Raw genomic sequence first — 18772 nt, forward strand, 5'->3', positions numbered from 1 at the left:
CAGGGCGCTACTCTCATGCAGTCCACCTTACTCCCTTCAGAGTAACTTGCTGCTGTCACTCAGCAGCGGCCCGCCCCCGTCCTGACTCTCTGTTCGGGTCAGGGAAGAAAAATGAAATGGTAGTAAGTTGGCATTTTATTTTTCAGGACTCTGAAGGGATTTTAAGAGGAGCGACTCTCTACCTCTTCAACAGAGGAGCCGCCCCTGTTTGGCAAAGTAAGACCAACTTCCTTCAGGCATACAACAATGTGCAAATATAAGAAATGGATACAGATGCCCACAGTGTAAAAAGGATAAGTCCTCGGAAAGTCAACCCCAAACTACTGAACTCACTGCTGTGCTGTTATATTAGCACGCTATGTATTACATACACGGTGAACAATATTGGATAACAATAAACATAACACATTTTTATTGCGATAGTTATTCTCTGCAATTTGAAAATGTTTTATACAAGTTTCTTACCAAGGTAAAAAATCCCTTGAAAATTAGGCACTGCTTAGCAACGTGATTTGCCTAGCATCGCACAGTTTGGTCAAGAAGAGAGAGCTATGGCCCACATGCATCAATATCGGCTTTTGCGATTTCTAAATTGCGAAAAATAGCGATTCGCAATTTAGAAATCACAAAAGCCTATGCATGATTATTTTTTCCTTTGTTATGTAATTCGGTAAAAATCGCTATTTTTACCGAATCGCATAAAAAATGCGATTTTCCCATTGCGAATTCGCAATTCCCATTCATTCCTATGGGCGAAAATGCCCATTGGAATGAATGGGAATTGCGAATTCGCAATTTGAAAATCGCAATTCATCAATCCATTTCAAGGGTGGAGAGGGGGGTCTAAATGACCCCCCCATGCACCCCTGAAATGTATTTTTCGCATCATGTTGCACACACACATGTCCTAAGGACATGTGTGTCCGTAACATGAATGTTTTAAAAATGCATTTTCTGCGTTATTTACACTTTTTGCAAATTTACAGAGTGGTTCAACTACTCGGTAAATGTATCCCTCTAATTGCGAATTCGCAATTTAAAAAGTAATCATGCATTGCTTTTAAGAAATCGCAAATTTGCGATTTCTTAAAAGCAATCGCAATTTTAGAACTTGCAAAAATGTTGCTATTTCTAAAATTGCTTGATGCATCCAAAAAAGCATTTTTGGAATCGCAAACGGCCGATTTTAAGGAATCTCACCGTTTGCGACTCCAAAATTGCTTGATGCATGTGGGCCAAAATTTGCTGTTTGTCTCTTCAGACATACTATTAAAAGCCTATTGCTTTTCAGATGCTATGTTTGGAAATGGTTCATGTTCAACTTTGTCCCGTATTTAGAAAACATCTTGAGGCCCCCTCCCCAGCTCCCCTTCCCTTGCTTCCTATTTTTCGGTAGGAGCTCGCTTTACCTACTAGAACCAGTTCATGTCGGCAGGTGATGCCCACCACTTTCACCTACCACCCCTGGTCTTCAGTGTCATCAAAAGGATTGAGGGGCCCCTGGCAAGACTAATGGAAGAGGGGGGTTGTAAAGCACAAATTTGATTTTTTTTTTTACCCTTTTCATCTAATTGAAGACTGCATAATGATAAAAAGTTGCAGCAGAGGCGAGGATGTGCCGTAACAGCCAGAGCTGCCAACTTTGGAACTGGTGAACCAGGTTTGAGTCTAGGCGTCCGCTCAATAGCCTGTGGTTTTCTGGGCAAATCACTTAATCTCCACGTGCCTAAAAAAACAAAAATGAATGTATCCTTGTGCAATGCAGCTGGTGCTCATGTAAAGCACTCGAATACGTTCGAGTCAAGTTATCGCGGTAAAAAACTGCAAAAAATATAATAGTAAATTTGATCTTAAACTTTCAGAGGCATACACAGTTTTCTGGGACCCCAAAAATCCTTAAAATGACAGTTGCTAGAAAGACAGTCAGTGGTAGAGTATGCAGAGACAGAGAGATGATTTGAAAAAGAACAGAATAGCTCAAGGTGAAATAGACGAGACATTCGTTATTCCAGCTGGACCCTTGGAGGGTGGAGTCCTGGGGAATTGCCCATTTCCCTCATACATTAATAAACGTCTCTGCTGGTGCTAATGTACCTTAATATTGTGCCACGAGTGCCAACATTAATCCCTTCACCTTGCACTTCCATGAGTTCACAAGATGAGTAAAAGGCATGGACGTTAATGAAATGGTTAAAGTTGGCTTTTGGCAGCTGAGCAAGTATATATGTTCTGTTAAAATATCAATGCTATAGTTGAGGTGGACCTCATGATTGTCAATAATAAAAACTCTTGGCTCTGGTGAGGTGTTTGAATTGATCGGAGGTGAATAGCTGCGCTCTTGCGTTTAAGTTGGTGAGCTTCATAAATGCAGGCTGACATAATTTAATATTCTAATAAGCTTGTTGAGCGACCATTGTTTGGGCTATATGGTCACCATTGGGCTTTATGGGTCTTATAAGGCTACACGGTTACCACCATATTAGAGGCAGGCGCTTGAATCGTATGCCTAGCCCAGGGTCAACTCTAGGTCCTCTCAGACCATTGAACCAGAACGAACTGACCTCAATGTGGCTTCTGCCTGCCTCCCACCCTTTTCTTTTGCGGTTTTAAATAGCACGAACACAACTCAATGGTATTGGAGAGCTTTACATGAGAAGCAGCATCTGTATTATAGATGGACACATTTATTTTTCAGGTGCGGGAAGATGAAGTGATTTGCTCAGAGTCATAGGATGCTTGAGCCTCCCGCCAAGACATGAACCTGGTTCCCTAGCTTCAAGGTCGGCCGCTTTGGCGGTTACGCCACATCCTCTTCCACTCTCTAGCCTCATGCACCATGAATTAAACACAAAGCATTAATGATTGATGCAAAACAAGGGAGAGAAAGAGCTACTAATCTAGAGGCTAAATTGCACAAATTAACCACATAACGTAGGATCAATCCCAACTTCTACACTGTAGCAAATTGTGAGGTCCTAAGCAACCTTTTAATCTTACAGAGCCTCCTTTATTATCTCATATGAGAGCACCTTCAAATTCCTGAGTTCAGGGTGAGTGCTGTTCTTAAACCTCTTGTGTTTGAATTAACAAACCATAGTATTGCTCCACATAGAAGAAGACTCCAGACCAAAACTGACTTGCCTCTCAGTTCTTTGACTGAATTATCATCCAAGCGGGGGGCAGGGGAACGGGAAAAGAATGTTACTAAGCCTATGGTTAAAAGCTGTCACTTTTAACAAATACTTCTCAATGCAGTGATATAATCTGATTTACTATAATGTAACACACAGTTTAAAGAAATAATAAAAAAAAAATATGAAGAAATTGTATCATATTTTACAGGATGTTCATTTCATGATTTACATGTCGTACACGTCCATGCCTCGACTCATGATGAGCTCTTAGAGCCAAGCCAGACCTCTAACTCGGTTCTCTTATAATGTATTGGCTCGTCCACCTTCTACATCGTATACCCCTTACCTTACAACAAGAGCAAGCACAGTTGATGATCTGCCCCAGGCAAACCCTTTCCATCACATGCCTTATCCCTGTCTGCACGAGTATAATTTGTAAAATAGTCAATTCATGTGATATGGTAATTCACACGTCAGACACCATTCACTGCTAGATGCATCAACGTTCGATTTTGCGAGTCCTTAATTCCGAAGTTTAAGGATTCGCATTTAGGGACTCGCAAAATCAGATGCATGTAGGATTTACTAAAATATTAGCAATTCCTAAATATTCCTGATCTGCGACTCGCAGAGTGCGATTCGCAAATAAGGAATGACATCTCATTGATTCCTATAGGCCAAGAGGCCCATAGGAATGAATGGGGAGGAATTCTCAATTTGCGATTAGCAATTAGCTAATCGCAATTTGAGAATGCAATCTCAAGGGTGACGGGTGTCCAAAGGACACCCTGTTGCACCCCTTAAATTGACCTGGACAATGGTATTGCGCACACACATGTCCAAAGGACATGTGTGTGTGTAACATACAACTTTGAAAGATGCACTTTAGTGCATTTTTCACAGTTTTCGCGATTTACCATGAAGTTTGATTTCACGGTAAATAGCGACCCCTATCAGCGAAATCGCTAGCTATTTTACATTCATGCATTGCATTTGAGGAATCTCAATTTGAGATTCTTTAAATACAATCGCAAATAGCGATTTATGCATCCCAAATGCATAAATACCGGTCTCAGAGGGGCAGATTCTGAGAATCTGCCCCTTTGCGAACGGTATTTGGCTCTATGCATCTAGCTGTCAGTCCTTCTCTGCTTAATGTTTATACCCAAAAGTGTTGATTCTAATGGACTACCCTCCCTGGTTTCTCTGGACTACTCCCTGGTTTCTTTGGACTGCCCAGTGTTTTGTGTGATAAAAATATTGCTGTTCCTAAATAAATGCACATTTAAATGTATAAATGCAAATATAGCCCCTTTAATGTATAGTATGCCACAAGCATAGAGCAGGAATGTATGAGAGGTGCTGATGGTGACTGGTCAGCTGCTGGTTATTGTCGATAAGATCCAGCCGGTGTTTTACGACAGACTAAGTGATTGGGAGCTGAGTAACAACTTAGACAAGTGGCTCTTATCTTATGGTCTTGGGATCTGTGGGGGTCCACAAAGCCTACTTGGGGGAGGGGGACAAAAGGGAGGGCGGGGTGACTGCCTAGAAAATTCTATGTTAACAGATTGATAAAGTGTATATAAATAAAGAAGCAAAAGGTAAACCTGAAAATGTTAAAACTTGTGGCAGAGTTTGAAGTTGAGGGCTAAAAATTGTTAGTATCTCCAAATTGACTTGAAGGAGCAGTGCAAGTGCATCAAACCGAGTATAGGATGGACAATGAGTGCCCTCAACTACGTTTGGAAAAGCTCATTCCCATTAAAATGTTGATATTTTTTATATAATTGTTTGTGAATGAAATAACATATTTCATAATCTGTAAATTTGATGATTTCTTGTTTCTGTATATGCTGTGCATTATTATGAGGTTCAAATCCTCTTAAAAGGCTTGCATTGGGGGTTCCCCATCTTCCAGTAATGAATAGGTGAGAGTCCCCAGATTCCATTAATGAGTCAGTGGGCGTTCCTGGGTTCCAGTAAGGGTTAAGAGGGGGTTCACAGAATCTAAAAGGTTAAGAACCACCGACTGGGAAGACCCTCCTCCTGCAGCTAGGCCTGTTGACACTCTAAGTCCATGGAAAGCCGTGGGGTGTGGCTATTTAATTGCTGTGCAGCTTATTAGTTTGAAGATAGTTTTCTGTTGGAAAGTTACATATATTCACAGCCCAGATCTGGATTGGCTTCATTAACCATACCTTTGTTTCTTCACAGCTTGATATTATGCTATCTCCTCCATCGATACAAGTACGGAAAACGAGCAATCCTGAAATTTTGTCTGCAAAATCACTAAACCTCAAAAGGCAGCTGAGTGAAGATGGACGGCTGTTCCGGAGAGGCAGCCTTGGTGGAGCTCTTACTGGTAAGTTGGAGAAATAGAGAGTTTTACAGCTTGGAATGTAATCAGCCATACAAGAGCTTGAAGTGGATAGATAGAAGTGGAGGTACTCGCTATCTTGAAGTACCTGCTTATTTCTGAGAAGTGCTGGTACTTTCTTATTGGTGGTACTGCTCCCCTGCCATAAGCGCTTTTACACCCCTCCCATCCCCCATGGGTATCAATGCCACCCTGGGCAGCAGTGCTAGTAATCTAACGTTAGCAGTAATACATCCCTTTTGTGAAGCACTAGTACTGTCCCATTGGTAGTAATGCATCCCTGACGGCAAGTAATAGTGCTCTCCCATAGGTAATAATGCATCCCTGCTGAGAAGTGCTAGTACTCGCTATTCTGTGGTAATACATACTAGCTGAGAAACACTGGTACTCTCTCATTGGTAGTAATATATCCCAGTTTAGAAGCGCTGGTACTCTCCCAGAGGTAGTAATGCATCCCTGCTGAGAAGCACTTGTACCCTCTGAGTGGTAGTAACACATCCCTGCTGAGAAGTGTTGATAATCTCTCATTAGTATTAATGCATCCCTGCCTAGAAGTGCTAGTATGGTCTCATTGGTAGTAATTTATCCCTACTTGGACGGAATAGTACTCACCCAATGGTACTAATTCACCCCTGTTAAGAGCACTAGTACTCTCCCATTGGAAGTAATGTATCCCTGTAGAGAAGTGCTGGTACTCTTCCATTGGTAGTAATGTGTCCCTGCTGAGAAGTGCTGGCACTCTCTCCCATTTGTAGCAATGCATCCATGTTGAGAAGTGCTGGTACTCACTCATTGGTATTAATGCATCCCTGCTGAGAAGTGCTGGCACTCTCTCCCATTTGTAGCAATGCATCCCTGCTGTGAAGTGCTGGTACTCTCCCATTTGTAGTAATGCATCTCTGCCATGAAGTGCTGGCACTCTCTCCCATTTGTAGCAATGCATCCATGTTGAGAAGTGCTGGTACTCACTCATTGGTATTAATGCATCCCTGCTGAGAAGTGCTAGTACTCTCTCATTGGTAGTAATGTATCCCAGCTTGGATGGGATAGTACTCCCCAACTGGAACTAATGCACCCCTGTTGAGAGCACTAGTGTACTCCCATTGGTAGTAATGTATCTCAGCTTAGAAGCGCTTGTACTCTCCCACAGGTAGTAATGCATCCCTGCTGAGAAGCGCTGGTACTATCTCAGTGGTAGTAATGTAGCTCTGCTGAGAAGTGCTGGTACTTTCCCATTGGTACTAATGCAGCCTTGTTGAGAAGTGCTGGTGCTCTCCCATTGGTAGCAATGCATCCCTGCTGAGAAGTGCTAGTGCTCCCTCATTGGTAGCAATGCATCCCTTCCGAGAAGTGCTCATACTCTCCCATTGGCAGTAATGCATGCCTGCTGAGAAGTGCTCCTTACTCTCCCATTCAAACCAAATCCATGCAGATAAACCGAGGCCACCCAGTTAAATCACTGATTTATACAGCACGCGATACACTTTCTAATGAATTCTAGAGTAAAGTGACCCTCCACACACAGCAGATCTTTTTGGCAATAAAAGTTAGGCCTCGTGATTTATAAAAACATTAACATTCTGTGTAGTTTTAATTACAGGTTTTCATGTATCTGTCATTATAAAAGACACTCGTAGATAATTAACGCTTACACATGTTTGATTACTGTGTCGTTGTATTTCCGTGGCTTGTTTATTGTGTTGCTTTATTTCTGTGTCTTTACACTCCGTAGACGTGAGGGATCCCTAAGAGGGCTAATAGATGATTCGTATTCATGCCCTGGTCCCTTCAAGTCGGATGTCCCTTTGCATTTTATTTGGTATTTAACATTGAATGCCTGTCCTAGCCCCCACTGTACTATCTGAGCAGGCCTGACGGTCTCTCTTGACACCGGTGCCTTGTGCAGTTAATTGTGGACAGCAAGCTGTTACTGATTTTAACAGATGGTTTGTGCTATCAGCTAATGGGCACTTCACGGCCCATCTTTTCTCTTTTTCCGCGAAAACAAATGTCACTGCGATCAAAATGTGTAACATAACATTCTGTAAGTCATTATTGCAGGCTGCTCCTTAGAGCGGACACTTAAACCCTTAATGTAGTGCTGGTGTGCGGGATCACTTTCTGTGCCAGGCGCTTTCTGCTGGTACTTAGGCGGAATATAAAGCATATGTTAGGATGCGCCACAGATGGCGCGCGATGAGGGTTTCCAACTTGCCAGCAATCCGCAGGTATCTGGGTTTGTCTGACGTGTGCTTTGCCCTTGCTTGTGAGGTATTGTACGCCAAAGGTTTGCAGTCGAGGCACCTGAAACGCAAGAAAAGTCGTGATATTTGCACATTCTACCAGTAGCAGCTGCTACCGAACGGGGGTGGTGTTTTTTTTTTTAGAACACCACCGCCTCCCCTGCATCCTCCACCTTCTTCCTCTGCAATCCAGCCAGCAGCAGGAAGCACCTGGCACGCAGGCTCCCCTGAACCAATCACAACACTGCAATGCAGTGTTGTGATTCGTCTGAGCGCCGTGGTTCTGCGCTCAGACTAAAACAGGGAGCCTGTGCATGTTCCTCACTAGGCTGTGTAATGCAGCCGCCTGGTAGGAATATGCAAAGTGCGCATTAACTGTTTGGTCGGCCTAAGAGGGCCGGCCAAACAGTTCATGCACACTTTGGGAATGCAAACCACTCCTGCCCTCTTCTGGCCAGCTCCGCCCACCCCACGCTGCATACATGCCACTGACTGCGTGCAATAGGAAAAATAAAATGACAATAACAATGTTATTGTCATTTAAATTTTACTTTTTGCGCAGTGGGGCAACGCTCCTCCGCCTTAGCAGAGGAGCCGCCACTGCATTCTACCAAGGCAAGGCGCTGCATTAGCTCTGAACCACGTAATTAAACTTTGTGTGGAAAACGGAGTCTCAGACAGTCCCACAACGCTCACTGAGCTAAAGGGCTTTAATTTCCCAGATTCACAATCCCCCCTCCAAAATCCTCAGTTCATCCACAGACTGAAGTGCATAAAAAAGGATGGAAACTTTGTTAAAGTAAAGGATGGGAACGCATTCTTGAATGTTATGAAAGCTAAGTTGGTTAAATGTGTTCACTACAGATATCTGTTTGGGTAAACTAGTCACAGAACCTTATTCTCGTTGGTGCTTGTATAGTGATGCGAGATCCCATCCTGTGACTAAGGGCACTGTGAATATGTAAGTCATTATTTTTAAAAAAATGATTACAGTACAAGATAGGCTGCCATAAGATGCACAGTGATTTAGGGCCACATTTACTAAAACTTTGCCCCTGATTTGGTTAATAAAAGTGACACAAACTCCGCTCATACTGTTGTGGTGGATTTACTATCCAACCCAAAACACATACACACACACACTGCAATTTTGCAGCATTTCACAGCTTGCACACATCTTATTACTCATTAATAAGATTAACTATGGCTCTAGTTAAAAGGCTCCTTACTTCATTTTAACAGAGGACTGTGGGATGCATTTTGGGCCATTCTGTGATCATTGACCATCTCTAAAGTTTCAGGGGTTTGCTTCGTTAGTTTGCATTTAGAACAAATTTAGCACATATTAGTTCCAAATATTTCTATTTAATGCACAGGAAAGTATGAGTGCTCATCAACCCAAAACATATTGTGTGTGTGTGAGTATGTATGTGTATGTGGTGTGTATATATATATATATATATATATATATATATATATATATATATATATATATATAATATATCACAAACACAGTCCTGATAACAAGGGCTTTCGCAGAACAGCACGACCAGGAACAGACCACCACACAGCAAGAATTTTCTTTAGTGCTTTATTTCTCCACCAACAGCATGACTCGTTTCGACCAGGAACCCCGGTCTTGATCACATGACATGCCCAGACCAACAATGTGCTTAAATACTATTGCACTTAAAATATGCTCCTCCCGTCATTGTCATGGAGTTAGACAACAGACTACTATCGCAAAATGATATTATAAGGTCAAAACCAATTAAACAAACAACATTTCAGAATTCTAGTACATTAAATAGATGATCATTCAAATATTACAAGCTTGTAAAAGCCTGGTTGTATCCCTTGCCCAAAAAGAAAATTCATGAATAAATACATACTGGGCAATTGGCCGACATCTCATAGAAGTACATTTTTTCATCATTATGCCGAACTGGCATTTATAAAATCATCATCTATAATGCGAAGTCTGTTGAACGAGCAAAGTGCTAAGTGCTTAAAAATATGTGACAGAAAATTACTTTCAGGAAAAAAGGTGCATCTCAACCAAATAACAAAATAAATGCGGATCTAAAATGTTTCAACTGAAACATATGTTAGCAAATATATCAGAACCATACTGTAGGTACAAAAATAATAATTACATTAAATGTTAAAATCATGTGCAAACAACAATCATCGGAACCTCTCACTCCACAGACACCGAATTAAAACCAGAAATCTAGTAAAACCAGTTAAAATCCAGTAAAAGTACAGCTAAAAATTCCATAAAAGTCATTCACACATAACTAAAACATTAGTCTATAAAATTATTTTCACGATTTAAGAAATTAGCAGCATAAACTGAGAATCATATTTTATAAAAAGATGTACAATTCTTCCCCGTTGTTTAACCCATTCGCATTTTGGTATCAAGTTGTAAAATATATTGGCTCTCCAGTTGTCGCAATTTCTTCTCCCTGTTACCTCCTCTAATTGATTTGGGGACGGCGTCAATTACAAAATAATGTAGATCTTTGAAGTTATTTTGATGCACTAATTTAAAATGCTGCGCCACCGGATAACTGGAGTCCGAATTGACAATAGCATGTATGTGCTGTAAAATGCAATTAAAAACCTGGAGCTTAGTGCTGCCTATATATTTTAAGTGACCGGTGCATTCTAAGACATAGACAGCATAGTCAGTCTTGCTTGTAAACGGTCCTTTGATTCTGCAAGGCATAGAGGAAAAAGCATCCAAGAATTCTAGTTTATTGATACCAAATTTACACGCCCTACAGGAACTACATTTGTAGAAACTTGTTCTATTTGGACAGCCAATTACCCTTGTCCTGTACCTCCAGACTTGTTTTAACTAGGGCATCCTTCATAGAGGGTGACCTTCTAAAAGTAATGGCTGGTAGGTCTAGTTCTGGTACAATTGTGATGTCAGACTTTAAAATGGACCAGTTCTTAGTAATAATCCTTCTAACCATTTTTTCATGACAACTAAAGGTAGTTCTAAGTCTGACTGGTGACTTCTCAATCCTAGAGTCCCTGAGTGCGCTTGATGTAGTACATCCTTCGTCATTGGTAACTACCAATTCACTTTGTTTGGTGTATACTTTGGATAAAGCTATTTGTAAATCATCCATATTGTAACCTCGTGCTAAAGATATCTGCACTTAGTCATATAGACAACTTACTAAATCAATCTCATTGCTGCAAATCCTTTTTATCCTTAAGAACTCCCCGAAGGGGATGCTCTTAACAAGGTGTCTGGGATGGGTGCTGCTTTCATGCAGCGTCGAATTCCCGGCAGTGGCCTTCCTATGCAATTTGGTATGAACAATGTTATCACTGACATATACCTCAACATCCAGGAATTCGACTTTTTCTCTAGTGATGGTAGCTGTAAATTCCAAATTTAAATTGTTGTCATTAATAGCATCAAGAAAGTTCTGTGCAGATTCAACAGATCCCTGACATACTACACAAACATAGTCGATAAAACGCCACCACCTAACAATGCTGTCAATAAACAAGTCTCCATGGGCGTGGAATAGGACATGTTCCTCCACCAGCCAACATGTAAACACGCATAGCTGGGGGAGAAGCATGCCCCCATAGCCACGCCCCGGAGTTACTGGTGCACCTCTTTGTTAAATAAGAAATAGTTATTTGTCAAACATATTTGAATCATTTTTAATAACATTTTGCTGTGTCCATTAAATCTCACATCTCTGTTGGAAAGAAACTGTTGTACAGCCTTTAAGCCGTCATCATGATTGATGCTCATATACAGGGAGCATATATCTAAAACAATACTCTTTACACTAAGTGACCTCTCTAAGTTTGCTCAAGAAGTGGCCAGTATCTTTAATATACGATGGGAGGCCTTCCACAAAACCCTTAAGAAAAAAATCTACATATTTTGACATGGACTCTAATAACCCACGCTGTGCAGAAATTATAGGTCGGCCTGGCACAGGACTTGTTAGTTTATGTACCTTGGGACTAAAGTACATGGTGGTAGTAGTGGGGTGATCGGTCTTTAAAACAAAAATGTGTATATATATATATTTATATATATATCTCAATTAGCAGAGGGTCCCGTAGCGGTTTGCAGGCAGCAAAAGAACACACGGGCACAGCCCACTTCAGCAGGTACAATGGTGAGTTTATTCACATCATAAACTGGTCCACATAATGCGTTTCGGCCGCGGACCTGCGGCCTTGATCACATAAACATACTACATACAAGTAGCAGCTTTTAAAGGCAGGTAAATGTTTGCATTACGTTAGGCAGTCACGAATGCAAGTGCTTTACGATAATAGTGAAAGGTTGCCATGTCAGTGCAAAATACGTTTTACTGTAGTTTTTCTGTAATTAGAAAAAATGCATGGAAAAAGTCATAAACCGTAATACCGTTGCAGCCCCAAGTCATGGAAAGGAAACTCATGACGTACACAGAATGGTGCTGAGTTCAATTGTAGAGTAGAATAGAAAATATTAGAGAACAGACTGAAAGCATCAGCACGGTGCGTGAAAGAAAATGATACGAAAGATGTGTTCTTAACTACCGAGTGTGGTATATATAATATAAATATATATATATATATATATCAAACCTTATTTATAGTTGGGAAAACTATATTATTTTTCCTATGCAGACAAAACTTAAAGTAACCAAACATTCTAAAGGTGTGTGTGTGTCTGTGTGTATATATATATATATATATATATATATATATATACCTAAAATGTATAATTTATCCAACACCTTGAAATTACTGACTTTATTTATTCTTTTATTAATATTTGTATATATATATATTTTTAAGTTTACGTAGTACCATGCTAGTACCTGCAAAGTAGTGTAGTAGTTACATGAAAATTTAAAAAATAAATATGGAAAAAAGTACACTAGATTTGTGGAATACTTTGTAGTACAGTATATTGAGGTTTTTTTTTTACAAATAAAAAAAATCTAAGTTATGCAGTAATTCTTTAGGAATACTGTGGTTACCACAGTAATGCATACATTTTTTTTAAAGTACATATGGAAATAATGAAAAATACATTATGGTAGGGTATGTTTGTGAAATATAGTGTTGTTCAGTGTGTTTTTAACTGTGACATTTCCAAGGTGGTACCACGTTACTCCTTCCCCTTTTCATTAATTATATGTAGAAACCTATTAATACTTTTCCATACCTATTACCACTCTACCATTATCTTACCTTTATCTTATCTTAACTTTATCTAAGGCCCTAACCCAGAGCACTGGCAAACTCTGCTAAAAAGAATGTGACTGCCTATTACTTTTATAAAGGCAGCCATTAGTCATTTATAAATTTCCTTCATAGTTCTTAACACTAACATATCTGTGGACGAAACCTGTGATTTAATAGTAGAAGGCGCATTAAGGGAGGACGGTGGGGCACGCCTCTCTAGTTCTGAAAGAGCTGAAAATGCAGTCACTGAGGATAATTTGTGCATTTGCTTGGCACCACCTAGCTCAATTAGTGTCATTTCCTCTCTTGATCCAGTCATTATATGAAATGGTCCAGCAGCCGAGTCCCTCTGCCAAGATTACAAACGAATGAAACGAAAACAGTTATGGGGTTGGACCAGACGACCCCAGAAACGCTAAACATTAAGGAAATGTGAACATTTTCTGGAATTTTACCGGAGCATCTTAGCCCAATCAAGGAGTGACTGGTCGCTATGGAAACCCAATTGGCAAACCTGATTAAGTCCTATGAAATTGTTAGCATCCAGATTTACCCCAACGTCGGAGCTATTTAGCATGCTTGTTGTCGCAGGTCTCATGAGAGCACGGCAGGTAAACCCTCTTTGGCAGCAACACCAGCACAGAATGGGAACTCTCTAATGCCAGCTTTATCATATACAACTAACTGCAGCACCACAGGCTCCATTCTCACTGAATGAGGTCGATGGGTTTCTAGTATTGTCACGCACAAAGACCCTGAACTGAAATCACCAGGTGCACATGGCCATTGGGTCATTGAAAACAATGGAAACAGAGGCACAGAAATTAACCCCAGCGCTACAATTTTAAATTTACCCCCAGGGCTCTGTCCGTATGTGCTGATATAGGCAGGAGTTACCCTCTAAAATGCAATCAAACTGAGACTTGGGAACAGCCCCAGAATAAGGTTACCCATTTTCATGTCACCCATAAGAATTTCAGCGCTGTCAAAAGAAACAAGATACTCATGGTGCATAGGGTTGGCCAACACTATAAGACATCCAGGGAGACTGCATTGTAGCGAACTTCAGTCTTCCATCCAGAGTAAGGCTGCTACTAAGACTACACATGAAGGGACCATCTATTATTTCCACCATTGTTACACTACCTTGGGGGTACTTTTACATACACACCAAACAGGTGTGCCCACCTCTACTCGACTGTCCGCCTCACCCAAGATGTGGTTTAATACGTAACAACAGGTATGCACCCTTATCAGGTCTCGGGGAGAACAATTGACAGGGAGTGCCCAGGTCGCTTTTGGTGACCGCCCATCAATTGAGTCTGTGGTTGTGCCCGAACATCCAGTTTCAAGCCTACCTATCTCGCCCTAGTAGAACTCCCTGTTAACTGCTTCCATGGCTATGTCCGCATGTCCAGTTCTAAGTTGAGTCTCTCCTGCCACCAATGTAAAAGGCCCTTCTATGAAAATATTAAGTGGAAACATACCCGGTCTCCACTCCAAGACAAATCGCCTGGATTGGCAGTCAATTATAAGAAATTATACATTTTGTTATTTTGGGAAACCTGGGATATTAACCCCATTGCATTAGACAGGTTCTTGTGCTTTAGGATACCAGCCATTCCATCCCTCTTTGGCCATGCCTCAGAGGGCTTAACGATATAGATTAATCTAGCACTCGGTGATAATGCAGAGGCCTTAAACATTCCTGGTACTGAATTCAGGTAGTAGTCTTCAAGGGGGCCCTAACCTAACACCTCAATAAATTTTATAATATCGACTTTGACAAAGTGCCAAATAGGAGATTCCCCGGCTTATTTGAATACATTGATCTTATTGTGGGAGGGCTTGTGGTGAGGGTGGCAAATCTATGCTTGGCAGGGGAATTTAATGCATGATTTCCAAACCTAAGTCATCAAAAAGAGACCGCTTTTGGTGAGGCCCCCGAGTAGAGAGGCAAGGAGTTGGAGGTCTCTTGTCTGCATGGGAATTTCATAATCTGATGGAAGCAACTGGCAGCGGTGATCTGGGGCTGCCCAAATCTTGGGGCAGGACCAGCTTACCTGTCATCAATTATATTTGTGTATCCCGCAATAAAATCAATCTCTTTGATGGTATTATTTGATCAGATGTGGATGACCACACTCCAACTGAGCTAGCCCTGACTCCAGGGAGACATTGAAAGCAGAGGCTAGGCTCAGGAACCTAACTCTATCTAACGATAACCTCATGCTGATGTGGAGAATCTATGACCCGCCCCAATTTCTGTGACAAGCAGTTGCTGGGTATATGGAGCTAGTCATTGATTGCCTGGCAGATGATTTTGTAAACAGGGCAGCAGCTCCTTTGTGGTCTTTTCTAACAGGCTCAATCGGTCCCTGACTAGACCCCTTAAACCGGCTCACATTGCTCCGCGGTGGTTTGACCACGAATGCTCAGTAGCCAATCGATTACTTCACTAGTCCTAGGTGCCCCTCAGTTGTGGCAACCCTCCAGAGCTGCAACAAATCAGTAACTAACAGGCGATGGAAGTAATCACCCAGCATAGAGACACACTAGTTCACGCAGCCCTAACCGAAAACAGTCAGTCTTTCTGGGGAGCTGTCTCAAATATGAGATCCTCCAACCAACTGGCGTAGGCAACCAGATGCCATATAAATAGCGAGGCATGAGTGGTACAGTTCTCCCAGATTTACGGTACCATGGAGTCAGATCCCATGATTTTCACCAAGTTGTACTGGTCACCCTGCAGAAAGTCACTGCTGCTATAGAGCAGAGTGCGCGGGCAATTCACCAGGCCCGGAAGGCGTCCCAATTGACCGAATCAAATGTAACTTCAGTCTCTGGGCCCCAATGCTGGCCAATGTTTTAACAGTTTGAGTCACTCCAATATACCAACTTCCTGGGTTATATCGACTATCATCCTGATTTTTAAAAAAGGGTGACCGATCCTCGCCAAGTTGTTATCACCCCATTTCTTTGATAGACATACTGGCTAAAATTTTGGACAGGGTCTTGCATAACAGGATCCTGAAGTGAGCTGCGGATAATACAATTTTAAATCTCTGCCAATACTGCTTCCGCAAGAGCATAGAGCAATGCCTGAACTTGAATTTAATTCTAGGAAAATACACAGTGGCAAAATAAGCCCCATTATATCTTGACTTCATGGACTTGTCCATTGCTTTTGACTGTGTAAACTGTCTAAAGTTATGGCAAATCCTACTGGGAATATGACTTGGCGCAACACTCGTCCATTTCCTAGCTTTTATGAATGGAAATACAGAGGCCAGGGTTAGATTTAGCCACAATGGTAAAGTGTCCAATTAAATCAATGCAGAGAGAAGGGTTCGGCAAGGGTGCATGCTCACCCCCTTGCTGTTCATCCTTTACATAAACAAGCTCATCTCCCAATTGCTCTCCTGTAACCCAGATGTTCTGCTGATAACTGGCACCCCTCTCCCAGTACTGCTATATGTGGATGATGCATGTTAATCACGTGCACACCCAAAGCTCTGCGCTTATTAATTTGTTCTTTTGTGCAATTCATGGCCACCCTTGACTTATAGACAAATTCCACAAAGTCAATTATAATGGTGTGTGGCCCTAAGTGCACCAGCCTCTAGCATCATTCGAAGATATCGGCTTAAGTCATGTTTTTTACAATGCCACATCACGTGCCCCCTTGGAAAAAGCAAGTACAAGCCTTACTACTAGCGCAGGCATAAGCTCAGAGGCCAAGTATAGAAACATCTAAACTAACTGTAGCAGCCTACTTACACTTCCAGTCCTGAAAACTCCCCTACTAGCTATTTGCGGAACATCGGAGGAGATGGGAATGTTTGTTATTGTTTTGTCTTATGGCTGATACAATTAAATACCTGCTCTGTTTTCCATCAGGCTATCAGTACAATCTTGAATTTAGACTGCGCCCATGCAATTGCACTTCTGGTCAATCAATGTTACATTTTAGCCTTTTTTGTGGTTTTAAGAAAAGATTAGCAAAAATGTTTTTAGTCCCTTTTATGAAACCTAGGAACTTCAGACAATGCACTCCAGCATATCACCATCTTCAAAAGTTATCTTATGATGAGACTTGCTTTTGTGTATGTTCCTTACTGCAGGCTGCAGTGTGTTCTCGGGCGCAATATACTTTGATTACATTTGTTTTTATAGTTTATTCTTATTTACATTTTTATATTGCTGATTTGTGTGTTATTAGGCCTGTATGCTGCTAGCTCATTGTAAATGCCAAGGACATCTAGGATATGCATGCCTGTTTTTATTGCACCTATGCACTTTTTTTGACACATTGTTAATCTATGTAAATCATTAGGGAGGAGTCGGATGTATGTTAGATTTTTACGTGCATTTACACATTTTTATTACATATTGTTCGTCTTGGAAAATGTCAAGGAGAAGCCTGATATGTACACTTTTATTACTGCACTTATGCACTTTTATGTCTGCTTTTGCAACCAAATAAAGTTTCTTGATTGAATGATACTGCCTTGTCAACAGTAAGTACCATAGTAGTTCGCAAAATTACAGTGACCTGATGCATTGCTAAAATATAAATCCTTATAACTTTAAAAATGCTTGCCCTACTTACCTGTACTACTAAAAAGGATCATCTACACATTATAAAATATATACTTGCCAAATTTTATTCAAATCCGACTGCCCATTTTCATGCTACGTCTGTCTAAAACTTTTATGGAAAATGTATGTGTGGAAAAAATGAGTTTTGGCAACCCCTTTTTTTTGCACACTCTTGAAGACTCTCTGCAAAACTTTGCCTTGTCTGCCAATTTAGAATAAGCAATAAGTCTGAAACATTTCATGGCGATTCATCGAACTGCCCCAGCGTTATTAGAAAACTAAAATCTGAGGAATTTCCATCTCTTGGCATCCTAACTATGTCTACTGAGTGGCTACTGCCTCTCTGTGAGATATACATATAGGATTTTAAAGCATATTGAAGGCATCATGTGAGAATCAGACTTCCTGATGATAGTGCTGGACATTTCCTGCCTACATACCAGCATAGCGCATAAAGATGGACTGGAGGCAGTGAAATATTATCTCAATGGGCATCCATTCAAATCTATCGAACACAATGCTGTGCTGATTGAGTTTGTTGATTTCTGTCTACAAAAAAATATCTTTATCAGGATCAACTGTACGAACAAATAACAAGGTACAGCCATGGGCACCTGCTTCACCCAAGCTACACAAACCTGTTCATGGGCTGGTGGGAAAAGCGGGTGGTCTGGTCTCATACCTATGATGTATGGGTTCGGAAGATAGTAAGTTGGAGCAGATACATTCATGATTTATTCAGCGTATGGCAAGGGATTGAGGAATCAGCAAATGCCTACATAGCATCCCTAAACAATAATGAGATCAATCTAAAGTTCTCTGATGAGATGAGTTCCAGACAGATTAATGTTATAGATATACAGGTGTTCATCAGTGACACTAAATCTACACAGCTCTGTACAGAAAGCCGACCGGAGATAATTTAGCACTGCATGCGACAGGTAGTCATTCCATTAAGCTAAAAAACAGCATTCCATACGGAGAACTATTACGTATTAAAAGGAATAGTTTGAGGGACATTGTTTTCAAAAGGTAGCATATGTATAAAAAGTTTTGAGGTGAGAGGATATCAGAGGGCTGTTCTAAACAGAGTGAAGAGAAGAGTCCAAAAAAAGGGGCAGATCTATTGGAGGATCCGAAGAATAGTTTTAGAATTATCACAAACTTCTCTAGTTCAGCAAACA

The 18772-nt window shown here is 41.0% G+C and overlaps 1 protein-coding gene across 2 annotated transcripts in view; it reads left to right on the plus strand.

Annotated features, from left to right (window-relative positions):
* MAST4 (microtubule associated serine/threonine kinase family member 4) overlaps positions 1-18772 on the plus strand; it is a 1854902-nt gene that overhangs the window by 566296 nt on the left and 1269834 nt on the right. For both annotated transcript variants that reach the window (XM_086960700.1, XM_086960701.1), the window contains exon 2: positions 5352-5499. In XM_086960700.1, the coding sequence (XP_086816826.1) occupies positions 5352-5499 (148 nt within the window). The remainder of the gene's footprint in view (positions 1-5351; positions 5500-18772) is intronic.

This window comes from Lissotriton vulgaris, chromosome 3_1 (assembly GCF_964263255.1).
Source record: "Lissotriton vulgaris chromosome 3_1, aLisVul1.2, whole genome shotgun sequence".
Taxonomy (NCBI): domain Eukaryota; kingdom Metazoa; phylum Chordata; class Amphibia; order Caudata; family Salamandridae; genus Lissotriton; species Lissotriton vulgaris.